The sequence below is a fragment of the Lithobates pipiens genome, unplaced genomic scaffold (genome assembly GCF_037356315.1).
Source record: "Lithobates pipiens isolate NorthernLeopardFrog02 unplaced genomic scaffold, aLitPip1_a1.2 Scaffold_1, whole genome shotgun sequence".
Lineage (NCBI taxonomy): Eukaryota > Metazoa > Chordata > Amphibia > Anura > Ranidae > Lithobates > Lithobates pipiens.
Genome location: NW_027507685.1, coordinates 69,456,932 through 69,475,251, shown reverse-complemented (window position 1 = coordinate 69,475,251; position 18,320 = coordinate 69,456,932). Strand labels below are relative to the sequence as shown.

General features: G+C 41.4%; 1 protein-coding gene across 1 annotated transcript in view; it reads right to left on the bottom strand.

Moving 5' to 3' along the window:
• Window positions 1-206: 206 nt before the first annotated feature.
• Window positions 207-18,320, bottom strand: part of CCDC61 (coiled-coil domain containing 61) — a 29,881-nt gene continuing 11,767 nt past the window's right edge. The window contains exons 4-14 of the mRNA XM_077455755.1: window positions 17,635-17,795; window positions 17,405-17,557; window positions 17,103-17,313; window positions 15,577-15,659; window positions 13,854-14,041; window positions 10,384-10,462; window positions 9,737-9,795; window positions 4,561-4,636; window positions 1,947-2,016; window positions 1,613-1,685; window positions 207-1,337 (exon numbers count right to left, since the gene is read on the bottom strand). Coding sequence (XP_077311881.1) covers window positions 1,243-1,337; window positions 1,613-1,685; window positions 1,947-2,016; window positions 4,561-4,636; window positions 9,737-9,795; window positions 10,384-10,462; window positions 13,854-14,041; window positions 15,577-15,659; window positions 17,103-17,313; window positions 17,405-17,557; window positions 17,635-17,795 — 1,248 coding nt within the window. The 3' untranslated portion in view covers window positions 207-1,242. The remainder of the gene's footprint in view (window positions 1,338-1,612; window positions 1,686-1,946; window positions 2,017-4,560; window positions 4,637-9,736; window positions 9,796-10,383; window positions 10,463-13,853; window positions 14,042-15,576; window positions 15,660-17,102; window positions 17,314-17,404; window positions 17,558-17,634; window positions 17,796-18,320) is intronic.

The window sequence follows — 18,320 nt, the reverse complement described above, 5'->3', positions numbered from 1 at the left end:
GATCTCCTGCCGACGCCTCATTCTAAGGTAAGTATTTCATAATGAGCTAGTAGCTCATTATGCTTTTTGCCTTACAGGTTTAAGACAAAAAAAAATAAAAAATCTGTGGGTTTATTACCGCTTTAACTTCAAAAAAACTATTTTTTTGAACATGACAATGACCACACAATAGTTTACCTTGAATAAAAATATATTTAAAAACAAAAAAGTTTTAAAACAAAGACCAAACTCCAGCCAAAGGTTTAATTTTATTTTTTAATAGAGCAGGTAATAGTCAGAACCTCTGTAAATTTTTATTTGCTGCCTATGTCTGCACTGGGGAGATTTCCTCTCACTTCTACAGAGACACCAGGACAAGAAATATGAAGGAGTACAGCTGACAGAAGGACAGGGAAATAAAGAGCAATAAAAGCCTAATATATGTTCTAAAAACAATCCCTTTCTAAATAAATTCGCTAATATACCCATCCCATCACTTCCTGTCCTTGTGACACTGTCACCTGGACATGAATTGGGGGTAAATCTCCCAGAGATTCTAACTCATCCTCCTTTTGTACAAAACAAAATATAAAGTTCTGGCTGGAGTTAGCCTTAAAAATTTAATTATAAAATACATTCTAAATAAATAACACTTCTCACATTTAAAAAAAAAAAAAAAAAAAAAAAAAAGCTGTTACCCCATCCAGAAAAGTCCAAAAATAATTAATTAATGGAATAAATTTAAAGAAAAATCATACCTACAATCTCAACATAGCATACAATCAATAAAGTAGTAGGTATAAATCTGTCTCTTCGTTTGCATTGAAAAAACATTTTTATGCTTTCTGGTTCAAGTAAGCCAAATTAGATCCAATTCTGAGAAAAGGAAAATTGACCCATCTTGAATTTTTGGTCCACTGACTTAGTGCATTCCAAGTAAAACTCTCTTGTAAATGATTTCATATCTTGAAAAAGTAAGTTTTCAATAAAAATGTCAGGTCCTTGCCAAACTTCTGCACTCTGTGATTCAGTATTGGTAATTTCTTGGGAACCTGTGACGTTAACTGCAGATTCCATAGCATCATCCAACCAAGAAACAGCATGAAATTGGCAAGGCTCGTAGCGTATAATGTCCCGAAGGATTATTTTCTGCATTTTCAATTTGGGACTATTTGGTCTAGAATTGAAACTTTCGGATTGTCCGTGTATAAATCAGCACAGTCCTAGACTAAAACACAAGATAAATGTCTTTGACAGTCCAGTTTAGGTGCGTGTATCTAAGTTCTTCATATAATCTTGCAGGGCCTGCAGTCGGGCATCAATATCCGATAGGTCAGAGACTGGGTCAAAGCGGTTTTCTGCATTGGGTACAAGAAAATGTAATTACATTAGATTAGATAGAAACACAGAAGTATAAACCCCAACTTGTTTTAAAGAAAACTACATTTTAAATTCTGGGGTGCAGATTTATGAATGTGGCACATAACAACCAGATGCCTTCTTATCTTTAAAAAAAAAAAAAAAAAAAAAAGGGGGGGGGGAGCAAGAAGAACATTGATAGGGAACTATGAACAATGATTCTACTTTTGCACTAGTCTAGAATTAAAGCTTGAAATGATAAAATTTTTGCTACCTTTCTCAATTTTCCTATCATAGTTTGGTGTGCTGGAAAGCCTCTTTTTCCCAGATGATCGGTCTCTCTTCCCCTGCAGAACCAGAGGAAAAAACGAAAATAAGTAAAAAAAAAAAAAAAAATATATATATATATATATATATATATATATATATATATATATATATATATATATATATATATATATATATATATATATAATAATTAAATAAGAATTAAAAAAAAAATTCTCCTACAGACAAACTCAGTGGCAATCAAGGTACTAAATCATATTTCATGCTGAGAAACAGGGAATCGGCAAGAAAGCAGCATAGAATTGAAAAGGGCAACTTACACTATTCCTGCTATTCCATGATGAAGGGGCAAAGGGTTTCCTGCCACGTGTGGCCTGTTTTCTTTCACCACTATAATATGGTTAGAGCATATTGTGAGTAGTGTGCACAAAGTTGACATACACAAAACTATAGAGATGGTACAAGAAGGCAATTATATCAGGCTATTCACATACAGTGCCTTGAAAAAAAGTGTTCATACCCCTTGAAATTTTCCACATTTTGTCATGTTACAACCAAAAAACGTGAATGTATTTTATTGGGATTGAATGTGCTAGACCAACACAAAGCAGCACATAATTGTGAAGTGGAAGGAAAATGATAAATGGTTTTTATTCTTTTTTACAAATAAAATATCTGAAAAGCGTGCATTTTTATTGAGCCCCCCTGAGTCAATACTTTGTAGAACCACCTTTCGCTGCAATTACAGCTGCAAGACTTCTTGGGGATGTCGCTATCAGCTTTGCCCATCTAGTGACATTTTTGTCAATTTTTTCACAAAATAGCTCAAGTTCTGTCAGATTGGATGGAGAGCGTCTGTGAACAGCATTTTTCAAGTCTTGCCTAGATTCTCAATTGGATTTAGGTCTGGATTTTGACTGGGCCAATCTAACAAATGAATATGCTTTGAGGTAAACCATTCAATTGTAGCTATGCCTGTATGTTTAGGGTCATTGCCTTGTTGGAAGGTGAACCCCTGCCCCAGTCTCAAGTCTTTTGCAGACTAACAGGTTTTCTTCTAAGATTGCCCTGTATTTGGCTCCATCCATCTTCCCATCAACTCTAACCAGCTTTCCTGTTCCTGCTGAAGAAAAGCATCCCCACAACATAATTATGCCACCACCATGTTTCATGATGGGGATGGTGTGTTTAGGGTTATGTGCAGTGTTAGTTTTCGGCCACGCAGTGTTCTGGTTTTAGGCCAAAAAGTAAAATTTGGTCTCATCTGACCAGAGCACCTTCATCCACGTTTGCTGTGTCCTCCACATGGCTTTTCACAAACGAGACTTCTTAAGGATTTTTTTCCCCAACAATGGCTTTCTTTTTGCCACTCTTCCGTAAAGGCCAGATTTGTGGAGAGCATGACTAATAGTTGTCCTGTGGACAGATACTCCCCACCTGAGCTGTTGATCTCTGCAGCTCCTCTAAAGTTAACACAAAAATCTCTCCTGCGTTCAGGTATCTAGTTACTCAATGTGTGATGTAGCCAGCTCCATACAGTAATGTCTGCCGTCTTGCAGCCCTCCTCAGAATAATGGGTATTCATACACTAAAGAAAAAAAGAAAAGAAGGAGGGTGCACCGACCTAGTGCATTACCACAGATAAATCTTTATTCAAGTAAAAAACAGCAAAATATATACTCACTAAATGACCCCTTTCCTCGGAGCCTAAATGGGTTGCCCTTTTAGGCTCTGAGGAAAGGGGTTCTCCCCCGGAACGCGTCAGACATCTTCAGGTATCGTTTGATCCTCTCAAGGTCCTGGCTTGTCAGTGTTCAGAACAGTGAATCTCATCTATTGTTTATGCCTTCTATCAATACTCGTTTGCGAGTATATATTTTGCTGTTTTTTACTTGAATAAAGCTTTATCTGTGGTAATGCACTAGGTCGGTGCGCCCACCTTCTTTTCTTTTTTTTTGCTCCTCTAAAATTACCATGGGCCTCTTGGCTGCTTCTCTGATTAAAGTTCTCCCTTTCAGTTTAGGTGGACGGCCATATCTTAGTTGGTTTGCAGTTGTGCCATACTCTTTCCATTTTCGGATGATGGATTGAACAGTGCTCCATGCAATGTTCAAAGCTTGAAATATTTTTTTAGTGGTGGGGGGGAATTTAATTCAAATATGTTGCTTTGCCCTGCATAGATGTCTGGTCTTGTACCAACTAATTTGCAAATTATCAGCCATCTCAGGTTTACAAGCAGACCAAAACATTATTTTTTTGACTTGTCAGTACAGATGCAAAGCTGGACTAGAATACCAAAAAAAAAACAAAAAAAAAAAAAACACTATTTACATATCCAATGAATCAATAAGTCAAGTCTTATGCCCTGTACACATGATCTGAAAATTGGACGACCGATCGTCTGACTTTTTTCGTTTGCTAGTCGCAAGTAGAAATTGAATAGGTTACTAAAGCTGCAAAAATTCTCAGAAGACAGAAAAAAAATTAATAAGTGATGTAATGTGTTGTAGTGTATTTGTATTGTATTTTTGGACAACTGTACTGATTAACGGAAAATCATAAGATCTGGTATTGTACAAAAAGAGTTTCCCTGCTTGTCTGATGGGGCAATAGCGGATGAACTGTTGTGATTGGCTATCGAAAGCTGTATACTAAATGATCAGATCAGCATATGATTGCTTTGAAAGCGGTATTAGAAGGCCATTAGGGTTCTTTAGCCTCCCCACATCAAAGCCTTCTTGTCTGAGTCACTTTAGGAAAACAACTTCAATCTTGGTTCAGGCAGGAGAAGTAGAGTTGCATTCTCAGTAAATACGAGCTTTCGTTTTTTTTTTTTATTTCACAATATTTTAGTACGGCACTATACAGGTAGATTCAATGCATTAGGCCCCCTGTAACTGCTTGTGGAACTATAGGCCCAGTACATAACTTTACCTGCTGGGTAATGGATTGACATACTCCATTTCATCTCCAGAGCTTTGATAGGATCGATGACTTTGAAGACTCTCAGCTATTTCAGAAATGAAACATATATAGGTAACAAAGTCATGTTTATATAAAACAGAATTAATAAGTTCAAGTGCTACTTATCTAGACGCATAGTATAATGAAACTCTAAACCAGCGTTTCTCAACCTTTTTTTTCCAGTCAAGGCACCCTTTAAAAGTTTCAGGTTGGAGAAGAAGGACTCAAATTTCTCTAGTGTGAAATGAAAGTGGTTTTCTGGGGTTAAACAGTTATATAGTTTCTGGTAAAATCTGCCAAAAATTTTTGAGATTTCACGAGGGCAATGGGTCTCATTTCCGTCAGGTCGTATAAGGAACTCAGGGAAGGAGTTGAACATGTGCGGACGAAGCTTGTTAACCACTTCAGCCCCGGACCATTTTGCTGGTCAAAGACCAGACCACTTTTTGCGATTCGGCACTGCGTCGCTTTAACTGACAATTGCGCGGTCATGCGACGTGGCTCCCAAATAAAATTGACGTCCTTTTTTTCTCACAAATAGAGCTTTCTTTTGGTGGTATTTGATCACCCCTGCGGTTTTTATTTTTTGCGCTATAAAACAAAAATAGAGTGACAATTTTGAAAAAACATAAATTTTTTACTTTTTGTTATAATAAATATCCCCCAAAAATATATAAAAAGAAAAAATGTTTTTTTCCCCTCAGTTTAAGCCGATACGTATTCTACATATTTTTTGAAAATAAATAAATACAGTGGTGTGAAAAAGTGTTTGCCCCCTTCCTCATTTCCTGTTCCTTTGCATGTTTGTCACACTTAAGTGTTTCGGAACATCAAACCAATTTAAACAATAGTCAAGGACAACACAAGTAAACACAAAATGCAATTTGTAAATGAAGGTGTTTATTATTAAAGGTGAAAAAAAATCCAAACCATCATGGCCCTGTGTGAAAAAGTGATTGCCCCCTAAACCTAATAACTGGTTGGGCCACCCTTAGCAGCAACAACTGCAACCAAGCGTTTGCGATAACGTGCAATGAGGCTTTTACAGCGTCCTGGAGGAATTTTGGCCCACTCATCTTTGCAGAATTGTCCTAATTCAGTTACATTAGAGGGTTTTCGAGCATGAACGGCCTTTTTAAGGTCATACCACAACATCTCAATAGGATTCAGGTCAGGACTTTGGCTAGGCCACTCCAAAGTCTTCATTTTGTTTTTCTTCAGCCATTCGGTGGTGGACTTGCTGGTGTGTTTAGGATCATTGTCCTGCTGCAGAACCCAAGTTCGTTTCAGCTTGAGTACACGAACAGATGGTCGGACATTCTCCTTCAGGATCTCTTGGTAGACAGCAGAATTCATAGTTCCTTTTATCACGGCAAGTCTTCCAGGTCCTGAAGCAGCAAAACAGCCCCAGACCATCATACTACCACCACCATATTTTACTGTTGGTATAATGTTCTTTTTATGAAATGCAGTGTTCCTTCTACGCCAGATATACTTGGACACACACCTTCCAAAGAGTTCCACTTTTGTCTCATCGGTCCACAGAATGTTGTCCCAAAAGTCTTGGGGATCATCAAGATGTGTTGTGGAGAAATTGAGACGAGCTTTGATGTTCTTTTTGCTCAGCAGTGGTTTTCTCCTTGGTACTCTGCCATGCAGGCCATTTTTGCCCAGTCTTTTCCTGATGGTGGAGGCATGAACGCTGACCTTAACTGAGGCAAGTGAGGCCTGCAGTTCCTTGGACGTTGTTGTGGGGTCTTTTGTGACCTCTTGGATGAGTCGTCGCTGCGCTCTTGGGGTAATTTTGGGCGGCCGGCCACTCCTGGGAAGGTTCACCACTGTTCCATGTCTTCGCCATTTGTGGATAATGGCTCTCACTGTGGTTCGCTGGATTCCCAAAGCTTTGGAAATGGCTTTATAACCCTTTCCAGACTGATAGATCTCAATTACTTTCTTTCTCAATTGTTCCTGAATTTCTTTGGGTCTCAGCATGATGTGTAGCTTTTAAGGATCTTCTGGTGGACCTTACTGTGTCAAGCAGCTCCTATTTAAGTGATGCCTTGATTGTGAACAGGTGTGGCAATAATCAGGCCTGGGTGTGGCTAGAGAAATTGAACTCAGGTGTGGACAACCACAGTTATAGTATGTTTTAACAAGGGGGGCAATCACTTTTTCACACAGGGCCATGATGGTTTGGATTTTTTTTCACCTTTAATAATAAACACCTTCATTTACAAATTGCATTTTGTGTTTACTTGTGTTGTCCTTGACTATTGTTTAAATTGGTTTGATGTTCCGAAACACTTAAGTGTGACAAACATGCAAAGGAACAGGAAATGAGGAAGGGGGCAAACACTTTTTCACACCACTGTAAATCGCAATAAGCAATTATTGATTGGTTTGCGCAAAAGTTATAGCGTTTACAAACTAGGGCATAGTTGTATGGCATTTTTTTTTATTTTTACTAGTAATGGCAGCGATCAGCGATTTTTATTGTGACTGTGACATTATGGCAGACACATCAGACATTTTTGACACATTTTTGGGACCACTGTAATTTATACAGCAATCACTGCTATATAAATGCAGAGATTCCTGTGTAAATTACACTGGCAGTTAAGGGGTTAACCAGTGGGTGGCAGTGTAGGGGTTAAGTGTTCCTAGCGGTGTGTTACTGTTGGGGGTTGGGCTTTCATTTAGTGAACACTGATCTCTGCTCTAATCACATGGAGCAGAGATCAGCGTCCCTAGTTGCTAGGCAGAACGGTGAGATGCTGTTTACAATGGCATCTCTCCGTTCAGCCGCCCCGTGAGTTGATCGCAGGTATGCACGTGGCGATCGAGTCCGCAGGACCCACGACTGGACTCACGGGGACCCGACCAGCACGTGAGCGTGCCGCTGGCAGCGCTCTCGCGATAACAGGATGGCATTAGAGATTGGACGTACCTGTACGCCAATATGCCTGCCCGTGCCATTCTGCCAACGTACATCGGCGTGCGCTGGTCGGAAGCCGGTTAACTAACATTTTGTGGGGTTTATTGGAGAATTCGTAAAACTTTTGCTTTGTCCAGAGCAGGGTGACTCTCCGCAATCTCTCCACCGTGGGGGCGCCCAAAAGCTTCCACTCCGCTGAGAGGAGAGCGGAAGTTAGAGAACGGACAAGTTTGGTTCTGTCTCTCTTCAGTCTAGAGCTCTCAGCAATGCAAGCACCTCTAAAAACGGCCTTGTGCGCCTCCCACAGAGTGGAAAAGTCAGACACCGTCCCTCTGTTTAGTTTGAAAAATTGCGCAAGGTCCCCTGCTAGGACAGAGCGGGAGCATTCAGATTGTAAGAGATGATTGTTAAGTTGCCAATGGCAGGATCTGGGATAAGCCTCAGTGAGCAGAAGATCTAGAGTAATGGGGCATGGTCCGACCAAGTGATAGGCATCACCTCAGAATCGACCATGTGTGGAATGAGAGGGGCAGAGATAAAGAAGTGATCCAGCCTTGAATACATTTTATGTGCTGGGGAGTACAACGTAAATTGCTGAGCTGTGGGGTGTTTGATCCTCCATGAAATCGACCACCCTTTAAAAGTTATGGACAGTCTCAAGGCACCCCATTCTAAAATGTAAAAAAAAATAAAAAATATTCTAATAGCACACAATACAGCAACATTCACACGTAGGACACCCAACATTATTCTTCCAAAGCAAAAACAGTAAAACCGATTGAGAGTAACTAGGTTTCAGAGTGTTTTGCAAGACAAGAAAAATTCTTTATATAAAATTTTGACTTGATAAACAAGCAATGTCTTCATATGCAAGTAGCTTCACGTCACAACGGAGTATAAAAGAGAAGAAAGGCTCCTCTAAGTGTTGTAATATGGTTGCATTAAATGAAGGTACAACATTTAGCAACTCACATGGTTGATAATTAAAACAGGCACACCTAAGTATGCAGGCATCTGGGGTAAAGCTGTCCACATAGACCGTCCTCCGCACCACCATTGACATCATCCCTTCCATGCTGTGCTCCATAAGTTCTTCAAGCCTCGCTTTCAAATCACTCTACTGCAGGGAAGTCTTCCCGGTCAGTGCGGAAGATGGTCTAGGTCAGCTGCCATGCAGAACCCTCTGTGGGCACGCAAGGTATGTCGCCAGATTGCTACCTGGGTCACATGACCTCTAGGCGGGCTGCCTGCGATTGTCAGCGGCTGTCTCAGCGGACCAGAGCCGCATCACAGTAGACTAGAGCCCGCCTCACGGATGGGAGGATGAGGCCCATCACCTCAGAAATATTCCAGGTACATACAGCGGGGAGAGGACCCTCGTAGTTCGGGGCACTGACTGCAGCATGGATCCCTCTGCCGCCTGGGGCAGTCGCTGCGAGTGGTAAGGCCCCCGGCGGTGGAATGGCCCATCCTCTGCAGAGGACTCTATCTCAACTACAGGGAAAGAGCCAAGAAGAGGCCGCCGGAATGACTGGAGACTAATGGAGAGGGTAAAGGTTGGGGCCGGAGGAGGGGAGTGAGAGACACCCCGATAGGATAGGGGCTGAAAAATGAACCATCAGAGGCGAGTGAAGGAACCAACAGGAAGTTCTATACCAAGAGGAGAAGGACGGGGAGACATGTGCCTGGGGAGTCAGACCATGACAATCTAAATATGTACTGTCAGAGCTGCACCAGAGATGGACAGAGCACTGGGAGAGACGAGAAAGGATCAATCTATTCCCACAGGGGAGAGCAGAATAGAGTTCTATTAAGAGCGCAATATAGCACGAGAGTGCTCAGACTTGAGAGTGCAGTATAGAGTGCTTATTGACTGTCCTACCAGAGAGTGCAGTGTAGAGTGCTCACTGCTGCCCCTGGAGGATGGGATTTACTGGTGGCTCAGAGTGAGAGGGGAGGGGCGCTGCAAATGCCGGGGAGGGCGGGGGACTCCTAGGGGGGGAGTACTATAGTGGACCGTGTGAGATCTCCTAATGGGGATCGGACACATGGTGGGGTGAGCGGAGTTCTGTTGTATACAATTTGTGATACATTTTTAGGCATTTTGCCAAGGCACCCCTGAAGAAACCTCAAGGCACCCTGGTTGAAAAAGGCTGCTATAAACAAAAGCATACAAAAATAATAAGTATTAAGATGTAAAAGGTGACCCACCTGATGGACTGCGCCTCTGTCCTCTCATACTAGAAGGGGATGCCAATGCCCGTCGACCTCTGCAATAAGTGTTTAAACCGTTTAGAAGCCTACTGAACCCTTTATTGATATTTGTAATACACATGTATTTTGCTACACACTTATATCCACTGAAAATGTCAGTAAAAATCTAAAAAAAAAAAATAAAAAAAATAAAAAAAAAAACATATACATACATTTATATATATATATATTATATTATATTATATTATATTATATTATAATATATATATATATATATATATATATATATATATATATATATATATATATATATATATATATTATACACAAACACACATACTTAGAAGGGACACAATTACAAAAGGGAAGTAGGGGTAAAACTGGCTGAATCATTTTAGTAGGACTTGGATGCAGAAGTGAAGCATACACTTGTGTGACTGAGAACATTTTCACAATACTTTCAAGTGCTTTCCATGTGGGCTCCAATAAATCAAATTTAATAGGTAAATATATACCACAAAAGATGAGCACTGGTAATAGCTCTATACAGAGCCACCCCAAATTCAGACAGGCATGAGGACACATAGCACCTGTGTGAACAAGGCCCAAAAGGTAGATGAACAATTGGAAGTGTAGTTACTCACTTCTTTAGGTCAACATCCTTCTGTTTACGGTCTCTGTCTCGGATGTAAGCTGTAGGATCAAACCGTGGAGGGCGGATAGCTAAAGGATAGCACAAATTAAGAAATGTAGATTAAATGCTTGAACAAAGTCTATATATTTTTTCAGAAATGCTTTATTTAAAGTAGACAGCAAGAAGTATGCAAGTTTTACTTTGGACTAATGCTCTTGTCATGGTACAGTGTCAATAAAATATCATAGTAATATAGTTGGTAAGGTTGAATAAAGACAGCAGTCCTTCCAGTTCAACATGTGTAGGTGTGTGTGGGTTTAAGAAAATAATTTCCCATATCCCTGTATGTTTTTGCGAAGATGCGTTCAAGAGTCTTTTAAAAAACTATCTATGCTTCCTGCCGACACCACCGATTGTGGAAGAGGGTTCCATATCCTTACCTCCTTGACAGTGAAAAATCCCTTACACAGCTTAAAGGGGTTGTAAAACCTCCTGTGATGCAGCAGCCCCACCAATTGGGACATGAAGCTGTCCTGTAGAAATGGCGGGCCTTTAATGAGTGGGCTGTCCCTTCCATCCAGTCATCAGGATATTTGAGGTCCCCCATCATGACAACATTTCCCTGTGCAGCTGCCATTTCCAATTGTGAAAGGAGATCCAACTCCACCTCATCCCTCAGGTTAGGGGGCCTGTAACATACCTCCACTAGTAATTTCCCGCTCACATCCACCCTTTGGAGTTCAACCCATACGGAGCCCCCCACCCCCCCCCCCCCCCATCACTGAGGTCATTCTGCTCTTCTACCCTTAAATCATTCTCGATATATAGACACACCCCTCCCCCTCTACTACCCTCCCTGTCCCTCCGATACAAGGAATACCCCTGGATGTTTGCCAGTCAGTCATGTGAGCTGTCAAACCAAGTTTCTGATATTCCCACAGCCTCCTCGTGTAGTAGCATGTCCAGTTCCTCCATGTTTTTGACTAGGCCCCTGGCATTTGTGAACATACCCCCTGAGTTTTGTATCTGTGCATATTTCTTTCCATATGGTTTCTCAGAGTTCGTTTTTGATTTGGTAACCCATAATTCCCAGGATTAGATGTTATGGATATAGCATCACTAGTGTCTCCACTATTCCCCCATGTCCTATGCTCACTGCTGGTTATTGCTACCTCTAAACCCTCCTTCCAACTTTGTGGACATGCTTCTTCCCAATAGAGCTGTACCATTCCCATTAAGGTGCAGCTCATCCTTACTAAAGAGCCGGTAACCTACTGCAAATTCAGCCCAGCTCTCCAGGAACCTGAACCCCTCTTTCCTACACCAGTTCCTCAGCCATTTGTTCAGTTCCCTAAATCTCCTGCTGCCTCTCTGGCGTGGCTCGAAGCACAGGTATTATTTCCAAGAAAACCACCTTGGAGGTCCTTCTCAATTTATTCCCTAGGTAACTGAAATACATTTTTAAAGGACTCTCCACCTTCCTCTCACTGTCATTGGTGCCAACATGTACCACCCAATAATCTGTCCACCTGTTCCACGATGTGCCGGACCAGAGTGCCCGGTAAACAACAAACATACTGTTTGGGGACCACGGTCTTTTTAACAGATTAGGGGAGAGTGCCTGCTCCAGCACAGACACCCCTGAGTTTATATCCCCCAGCATTATGCAACTTGGCAAATGTGTTGGGGTGTACCAACTCAGGACAGGCCTAGCACTCTTCCCCTCCTTCTAGAGGTCACCCAGCTACCTATCTCTGGCTCCTGTGCCTACAAACTCCTCCAAGTTGGCCCCCGCCAGCAACTTCTGGGTAATGTCCAAACTCCTTTCCAAGTTGCTGACGCTGCACAGTGTTGCCACCTTGTTTTCTATAGCCATGATCTGGGCTTCCAGAGAAACAACTAGCCGACATCTCGCACAGCAGTATTTTGTACTCGACTGCTTCATCAAGGAACGCATACATGGAGCAGGATGTGCACTGAGTGGCATCATCAATCATGTTGGACATTACCCTCTATTCTAATGGGGATAATAATTAAGGACTTGCAATTGGTACTCTACTCTGCTCTCCCCTGGTATTACAGCTACTCCAATTACCTCACAGTACCCTGCGCCACACTCAGCACTCTGTCACAAAAGCTGGTTCTTAACATGGATATGAACTAGAAATATGTAAGACCAAAAAACAGAAAGAGCAGTCATAGATGGGGTCATTCATGAAAACTTGACATGGTGGTTTGTTGAAGAGAGAGGTAACAGAAGGGGGCGAGAGGTTGTTACAGCCTCACTGTGTACGTCTTCTGCACCCTGAACAGTAAAAGGAGAGGCCCTCCAGAAGTTTCATTTCACTATGATGTGTGAACCATTAAGCGACAGGTAGAAATCAGGGAAGAGCTCAGGTGGGAAGCTGTCAAAGCCAAGAGCCAATCACAGGCGGTGGAGGCATTCCCTTGCTAAGCCCTGTACACTGCCCTAATGTTCTCTGCTCTGCTGAGCCCTGTACAATTGCACTACTGTCCTCTACCCTGGTGTCTCCTATAATCTGCCCTACATACTAATGACCCCTATATGCTACAAGATCTCTGTACACTGCCCTTTATCCTACTGACCTCTGTACATGATAGACTCAGACTTGAGGTGACCAATTACTTTCCAGACATGAAACAAAATGTGAATGAAAGTGAATGGAAAGTTTCTCACTAAAGCTAACTTTTAAAAGAGAAACTGCAGTCTGCTCACATAATTTGTAATAAAAACCATCTTTGCCATTCTGAAGCTTCCCTCCAACCACTTTGTACATTATGCATAAATCTCCCTCCCCTAAGTCTGGCTGCATCCTTTTTAAGGGCAGTTGCCTGTTCACTTCCTGGATTTACACAGACACACCTCCAGCTCTGCAGCTCTCATTAGCCCTCTTATGACTCAGCCCCTCCCCAGCAAACTCTCGCTCTCTCTCGAGCCATCTGTACTTTTTATTTGGGCCTTGCTAACTAATTTACGTTTTTTTTTAAATCAGTAATCTTTGATCTCTTCCATGTTGTTCATGTAGACCTCCACCTCTTAAAAGGTTGCCTTCTCTTGAGACAAGGATCCATAGCGCCAACATGTCATAGAGAAGAAATGCAGGACGTTAGGGACTCTATAACACCTCCTTAGGAACGTATAACCAGTTTCCTCAATGTTAGTATAAAATTTATGATTTAAGTATAATATCCACTCCCCCTGTTCTTGTGTGAAGAACAGTTGTTATTCCCTCTCCCATTTCTGTAGAAATGGCAAGGGTTGTATCTCATCTCTGCCAATAAGCAGAGCATATAACACGGAGAGGGCATGTGTAACTGGGCCTTGCGCCCCACACATATATTCAAAGGTCACATGTAGCGTTTGAGTGGAGTAAATTCTAGTGCAGAGTATATTGGGTGTGACTGCATCTCTGCCAAATGCATATAGTTTTATGGCAATCAAAGGAAGGCACCGCTTACCCACTGGAGAAGGTGATAACCTTGACTGCCTAGTCCTTCCTTCTCCAGAGCTCAGTCCACTTCGTTCCCGGGATGTGGACCTATCTCTTCGAATGCCAACCTCTCCACGAGAGTTATTGCGTTGAATAGGACCCCGGCCAGCAGAACTGGAACGGCTCTGTGGTGATGGGCCAGTTGGTGTGACACGCCTGTAAAATAGCATAAGAATTAAAGTAAATATGAAGCTCTCATAGCCTCCTTTAATGCAACACAAAAGATACCCTGGTCAGGCCTCAGAAGCCAAAAGGTTTTATCTCTAAACCATCTATTCCCTTGCTGTATATTTATACATAGGCAAAATGTAGCATATTGTATGAAATTAGACTTCAGCAGACAACCCCTAGGTTGTTACCTCTTCTTGCTACAAAAAATAAAAAATAAAAAAGGAGAATGTAATTGAGGATAAAAATTGAGTAAGTAGCCCCCAGTAACCCTGCACACCATAAGTGACATAAGTCGCTTATTCTGCCTCCAAATTGCAGACATGAACACAAAGAACATTACATTTCTGCTCTATGGTTCATCCGCAAGAATCAGCAATATACATTGAAGGTTCTTCACAGGGGAGGACTCTGAGCCTAACCAAAAGGTGAGTAAGGGAGGCCTCCACTAGAGCCTCTGAGCTCAAGTTGCTTCAACTCTGGCAGAGAAGAGACCTTGGGGAAAAAACGAGAGGGTTATGGGGAGGGAAGGTACCACAACAAGGATAGTAAAAAATAAAAATAAATCCTAGCCGGGAAAAGATCAGATAAGCAGCCTCTCCAGGACCACTGTTCCCAAAATCATGGGGTAGCAGATAATGAGACCCCTAAGACCCCATTCACACCTGAGCGTTTTGTAGCTTGATGCCTGAAGCTACAAAACGCTGGAGGGGAAAAAATCCATTATTCTCGCGAATCGGGCTGATTTGGGCGTTTTTCTTCTTTTAACATTGGTGATCTTTTGCCCTGCACAAATTCGCGGCAAATCGCGGTTAAAAAACGCCGCAAATCGTGGTAATAAACGCCGCAAAAAGCGTTTGAAAGCGCTACGCTCAGGTGTGAATGCAGCCTCAAACTAGAATGCAGGCCTGAGAGAAAATAACAAAATGGTTTTGATGTTCCTGTTAGGCTGGAGGAAACAGAAATAACTGGGGTGACAATACTCTGAATTGATTGAGGAGAATATTTCCTGATTAGGTGGAGCCTCTTGCACACTATGTTGAGAAAGATGATTTAGGAAACAACAAGAAGTAGAGATGCACCGAAATTTCGACAGATGAAAATAGGGTTTTCGGCAATTATTACTAATTTTGCTGTGCCTATGGTGTGTTTTTCATAGGTCATGTGACTAAAAAATCATATAAAAAATGCAACACTGATGCATTTTCAATGTATTTCAACTGGGAGATGTGTTTTTGGTGCACTTTTTTTTTTTTAACTGACCAAAAATGCAGCAAGCAAGATGTACCAAACGCAATGGACCAGTGTGAAGACATACATAGAATTTAAAAGGGATGTATTTTTCCTAAGCTTTTCTTGCGCTAAAGGTGCCGATAATGTCAGACAATTTCATGATATTAATTAAAAAGTTGAATATGATACAATATATAATTTTTTTAAACTGTAATTTTCGTTAGCAAAATTTAAATTCGGTGCACCTCTAACAAGAAGAAACTAAAGTGTTTTCAAATAGGTTTCCTCACCCTCTTTTGTACATAGCTAGCTCCGTGGTCAGACTCTTCACTTTCAAACGAAGGGTCCGTTCCAATGCTCGTGCTTCTTCCAGCTAAATCAGGGACACAGGCAGATAGTCAGTAGGTGCGGAGGCCAGAAATTCATAAGCAAAATATTTCCTCTCTTAGCTGCACACATCACAATCACAAGCGTCTACTGTGGCTAATGCTATTAAACACTTAAGCACCAAGCCTCTTTTTGACACTTGTTTACAAGTTAAAATGCTGTTTTTTTTTTCTAGATGCACACACAAAAATTTCCCTAGAGTATAAAAATGGCAGTCATTGCAATACTTTATGTCACACCGTATTTGTGCAGCGGTCTTTCAAGCGCAAATTATTTGGGAAAAAAATACACTTTTTAAGACACCAGTAAAGTTAGCCCAATTTTTCCTATATTGTAAAAGATAATGTAACGCCGAGTAAATTGATACCCAGCATGTCACGCTTCAAAATTGCACCCGCTCTTAGAATAGCGACAAACTTTGGCACATAAAAATCTACATTGGTGACGTTTAAAAATTTCTACAGATTACTAGTTTTGAGTTACAGAGGAGGTCTAGAGAAAGAATTATTGCTCTCTCTCACGATCGTGGCAATACCTCACATGTGTGGTTTGAACACCGTTTGCATATGGAGGCGTGACTTATGTAATGATGTTATGTAGAAAAATAAATAAAAAAGTAAAAAAAATAAAAATAAAAAATAAAAGGGAAGAAGAAATCTCTTCTTTGTTTTAACTTTTATTTTTATACTGACGGCTCTGGTAAGCAGGGGAGACAACCGGGCCCCTCTCCCGCCATAAATAAAAGTGATCTTGCAGCGAAGCCGCTGCAGAGACCACTTTTATCGTAAAGGGAAATGCGCGCTGTTCCTGAAAATACCAGGCGTATGGCAGCTAGCTGCTGCCATAACAGTATTTAGCGTCAAAATACCGACGTATGGGTACGGCAATTTGCGTGAAGTGGTAAGATTAAAAATCTAATCCACAGAACTCATAATAAAAAACACCTACCTGATCCAATCTTTCTGGCTTGGTATACTGTGCACATTGAAGCCCACTCCAACCAGGTTTTAAATGTTGTCTGTTCTGACCCTTCCTAACTATTAGAAAATTATTTTATTGCTTTCTGCATAGGTTGTATTGGGAATCTGCAGCTAGTGCTTTAATTAGATATTTATCATCCCCTGGACTACTGTACTTGAAAAGAGATCCCCCCTGGCTGCTAAGGAAAACTCAAGGTACAAACAGGAAATCTAGCAGCTATGTTGACAGCTTCCAAATATTGTGAACTTCAGGATTTAGAAATGGCCCTCAAAATCTGCAGGCTGTAGGGTACAGTTTTATAGTAACTAACAAAACAAAAACCACAACACAATAGTGGCTCGTAGGAGAAGGGAAATAAAATAATCTTTATACAATTTTCATAATAAAAACATTATTTTAAGAGCAGAATGAAATCACTATTGAAAAATAAAAATACTGTGATCTTTACCTGGTCTGTTAGCTGGCGGCATTCCTCCCTCCTCTTATTGGAGAGTCGCTGATTCCGGCTTCGCTCTTTTTGTAGCTCTGACTCCAAGGTCTGTACTGCCCTCTTTAGGATTCTCGTGTGGCTGACTTCCTTTCCATTGGGGATTTCAATGTCTTGTAGTCTCTGTAAAGCAAGCTCAGCCTCTCGTTTCTCCTCAGTCACCCTTTGCAGCCTGCAGATGAAAGGCAGTGCCAACAATTAGAGAACAGCAAAAACGTATAGAACAGACTGCTGATGTCCTTCAGAGTTACTGCAGTACTCACTCTTCACGTAGATGTCGGATTTCAGTCTCTCTGTTCTCTTCGCTTGGTGCTAGTTTGAGAACAGCCAGCTCCTCCTTGAGCCCTCTAATCACTTGCCGCAAATAGACAGGGTCTGGTTTACCAACATAGGGCAGAGGTAGAGGATAATGTATTCTGTAAATATAAACTAATCAGTGAAGAGGAATTTTTTTAGTAAACCGTAATGACACAGAAATGGCAACAAGAATCACCTGTCAAACTCTACAGAGTAGATGAGTATAAGGTATCTCTTGGAACTGAGTGCTGAGCTTTTGGATGGGGGGGGCTGGCGCTGAGCCCCACCAGCCTTTCTATGGCGTAGTAACTCCAGGTCAGCATAGGTCAGGAGGTCAAGTGTTACCGATTCACTGGTCTAGGATAACAAAAAAAAAAAAAGTGGAAAATCTGCGTGGAAAAATTCAGTTTTAAAAATACATGACTTCTTAAGCAGCAGCTGAAGGATCTTATCAGTAGTAACCTTACGGTAAAGTAATGTCACTAGTACACCTTCATGTCTAAAGTTGGCCATAAATGGAGAACTTTCCTTTCCTGTAACCACTGTGTACTCCCCGGGGGGGGGGGAGAATAGTGATTGCTGCTAGAGGCTATAATTGCTGCTAGCAATAATCTTATGTTAAATCCAACAGGCTGGTTTATGTAAATGTATGGGCAGGCTGATTGCACCCAAGTTGATTGATCAACTTGGGTGCAATCAGCCTGCCCATACATTTTTCGAATATCGGTCGGTTTCTGCTGAACCAGCCGAAATCTGAACCATCTATGGCCTGGCATTAAGTGTTCATTCCTGCTGGTGGCAAATCGTCAGGCAAGTGGCAGATTAAATTGTACTCGTTACAGTGTTAATCTGTGTTTCATTAAGCAAAAGATTTGGGAGCGA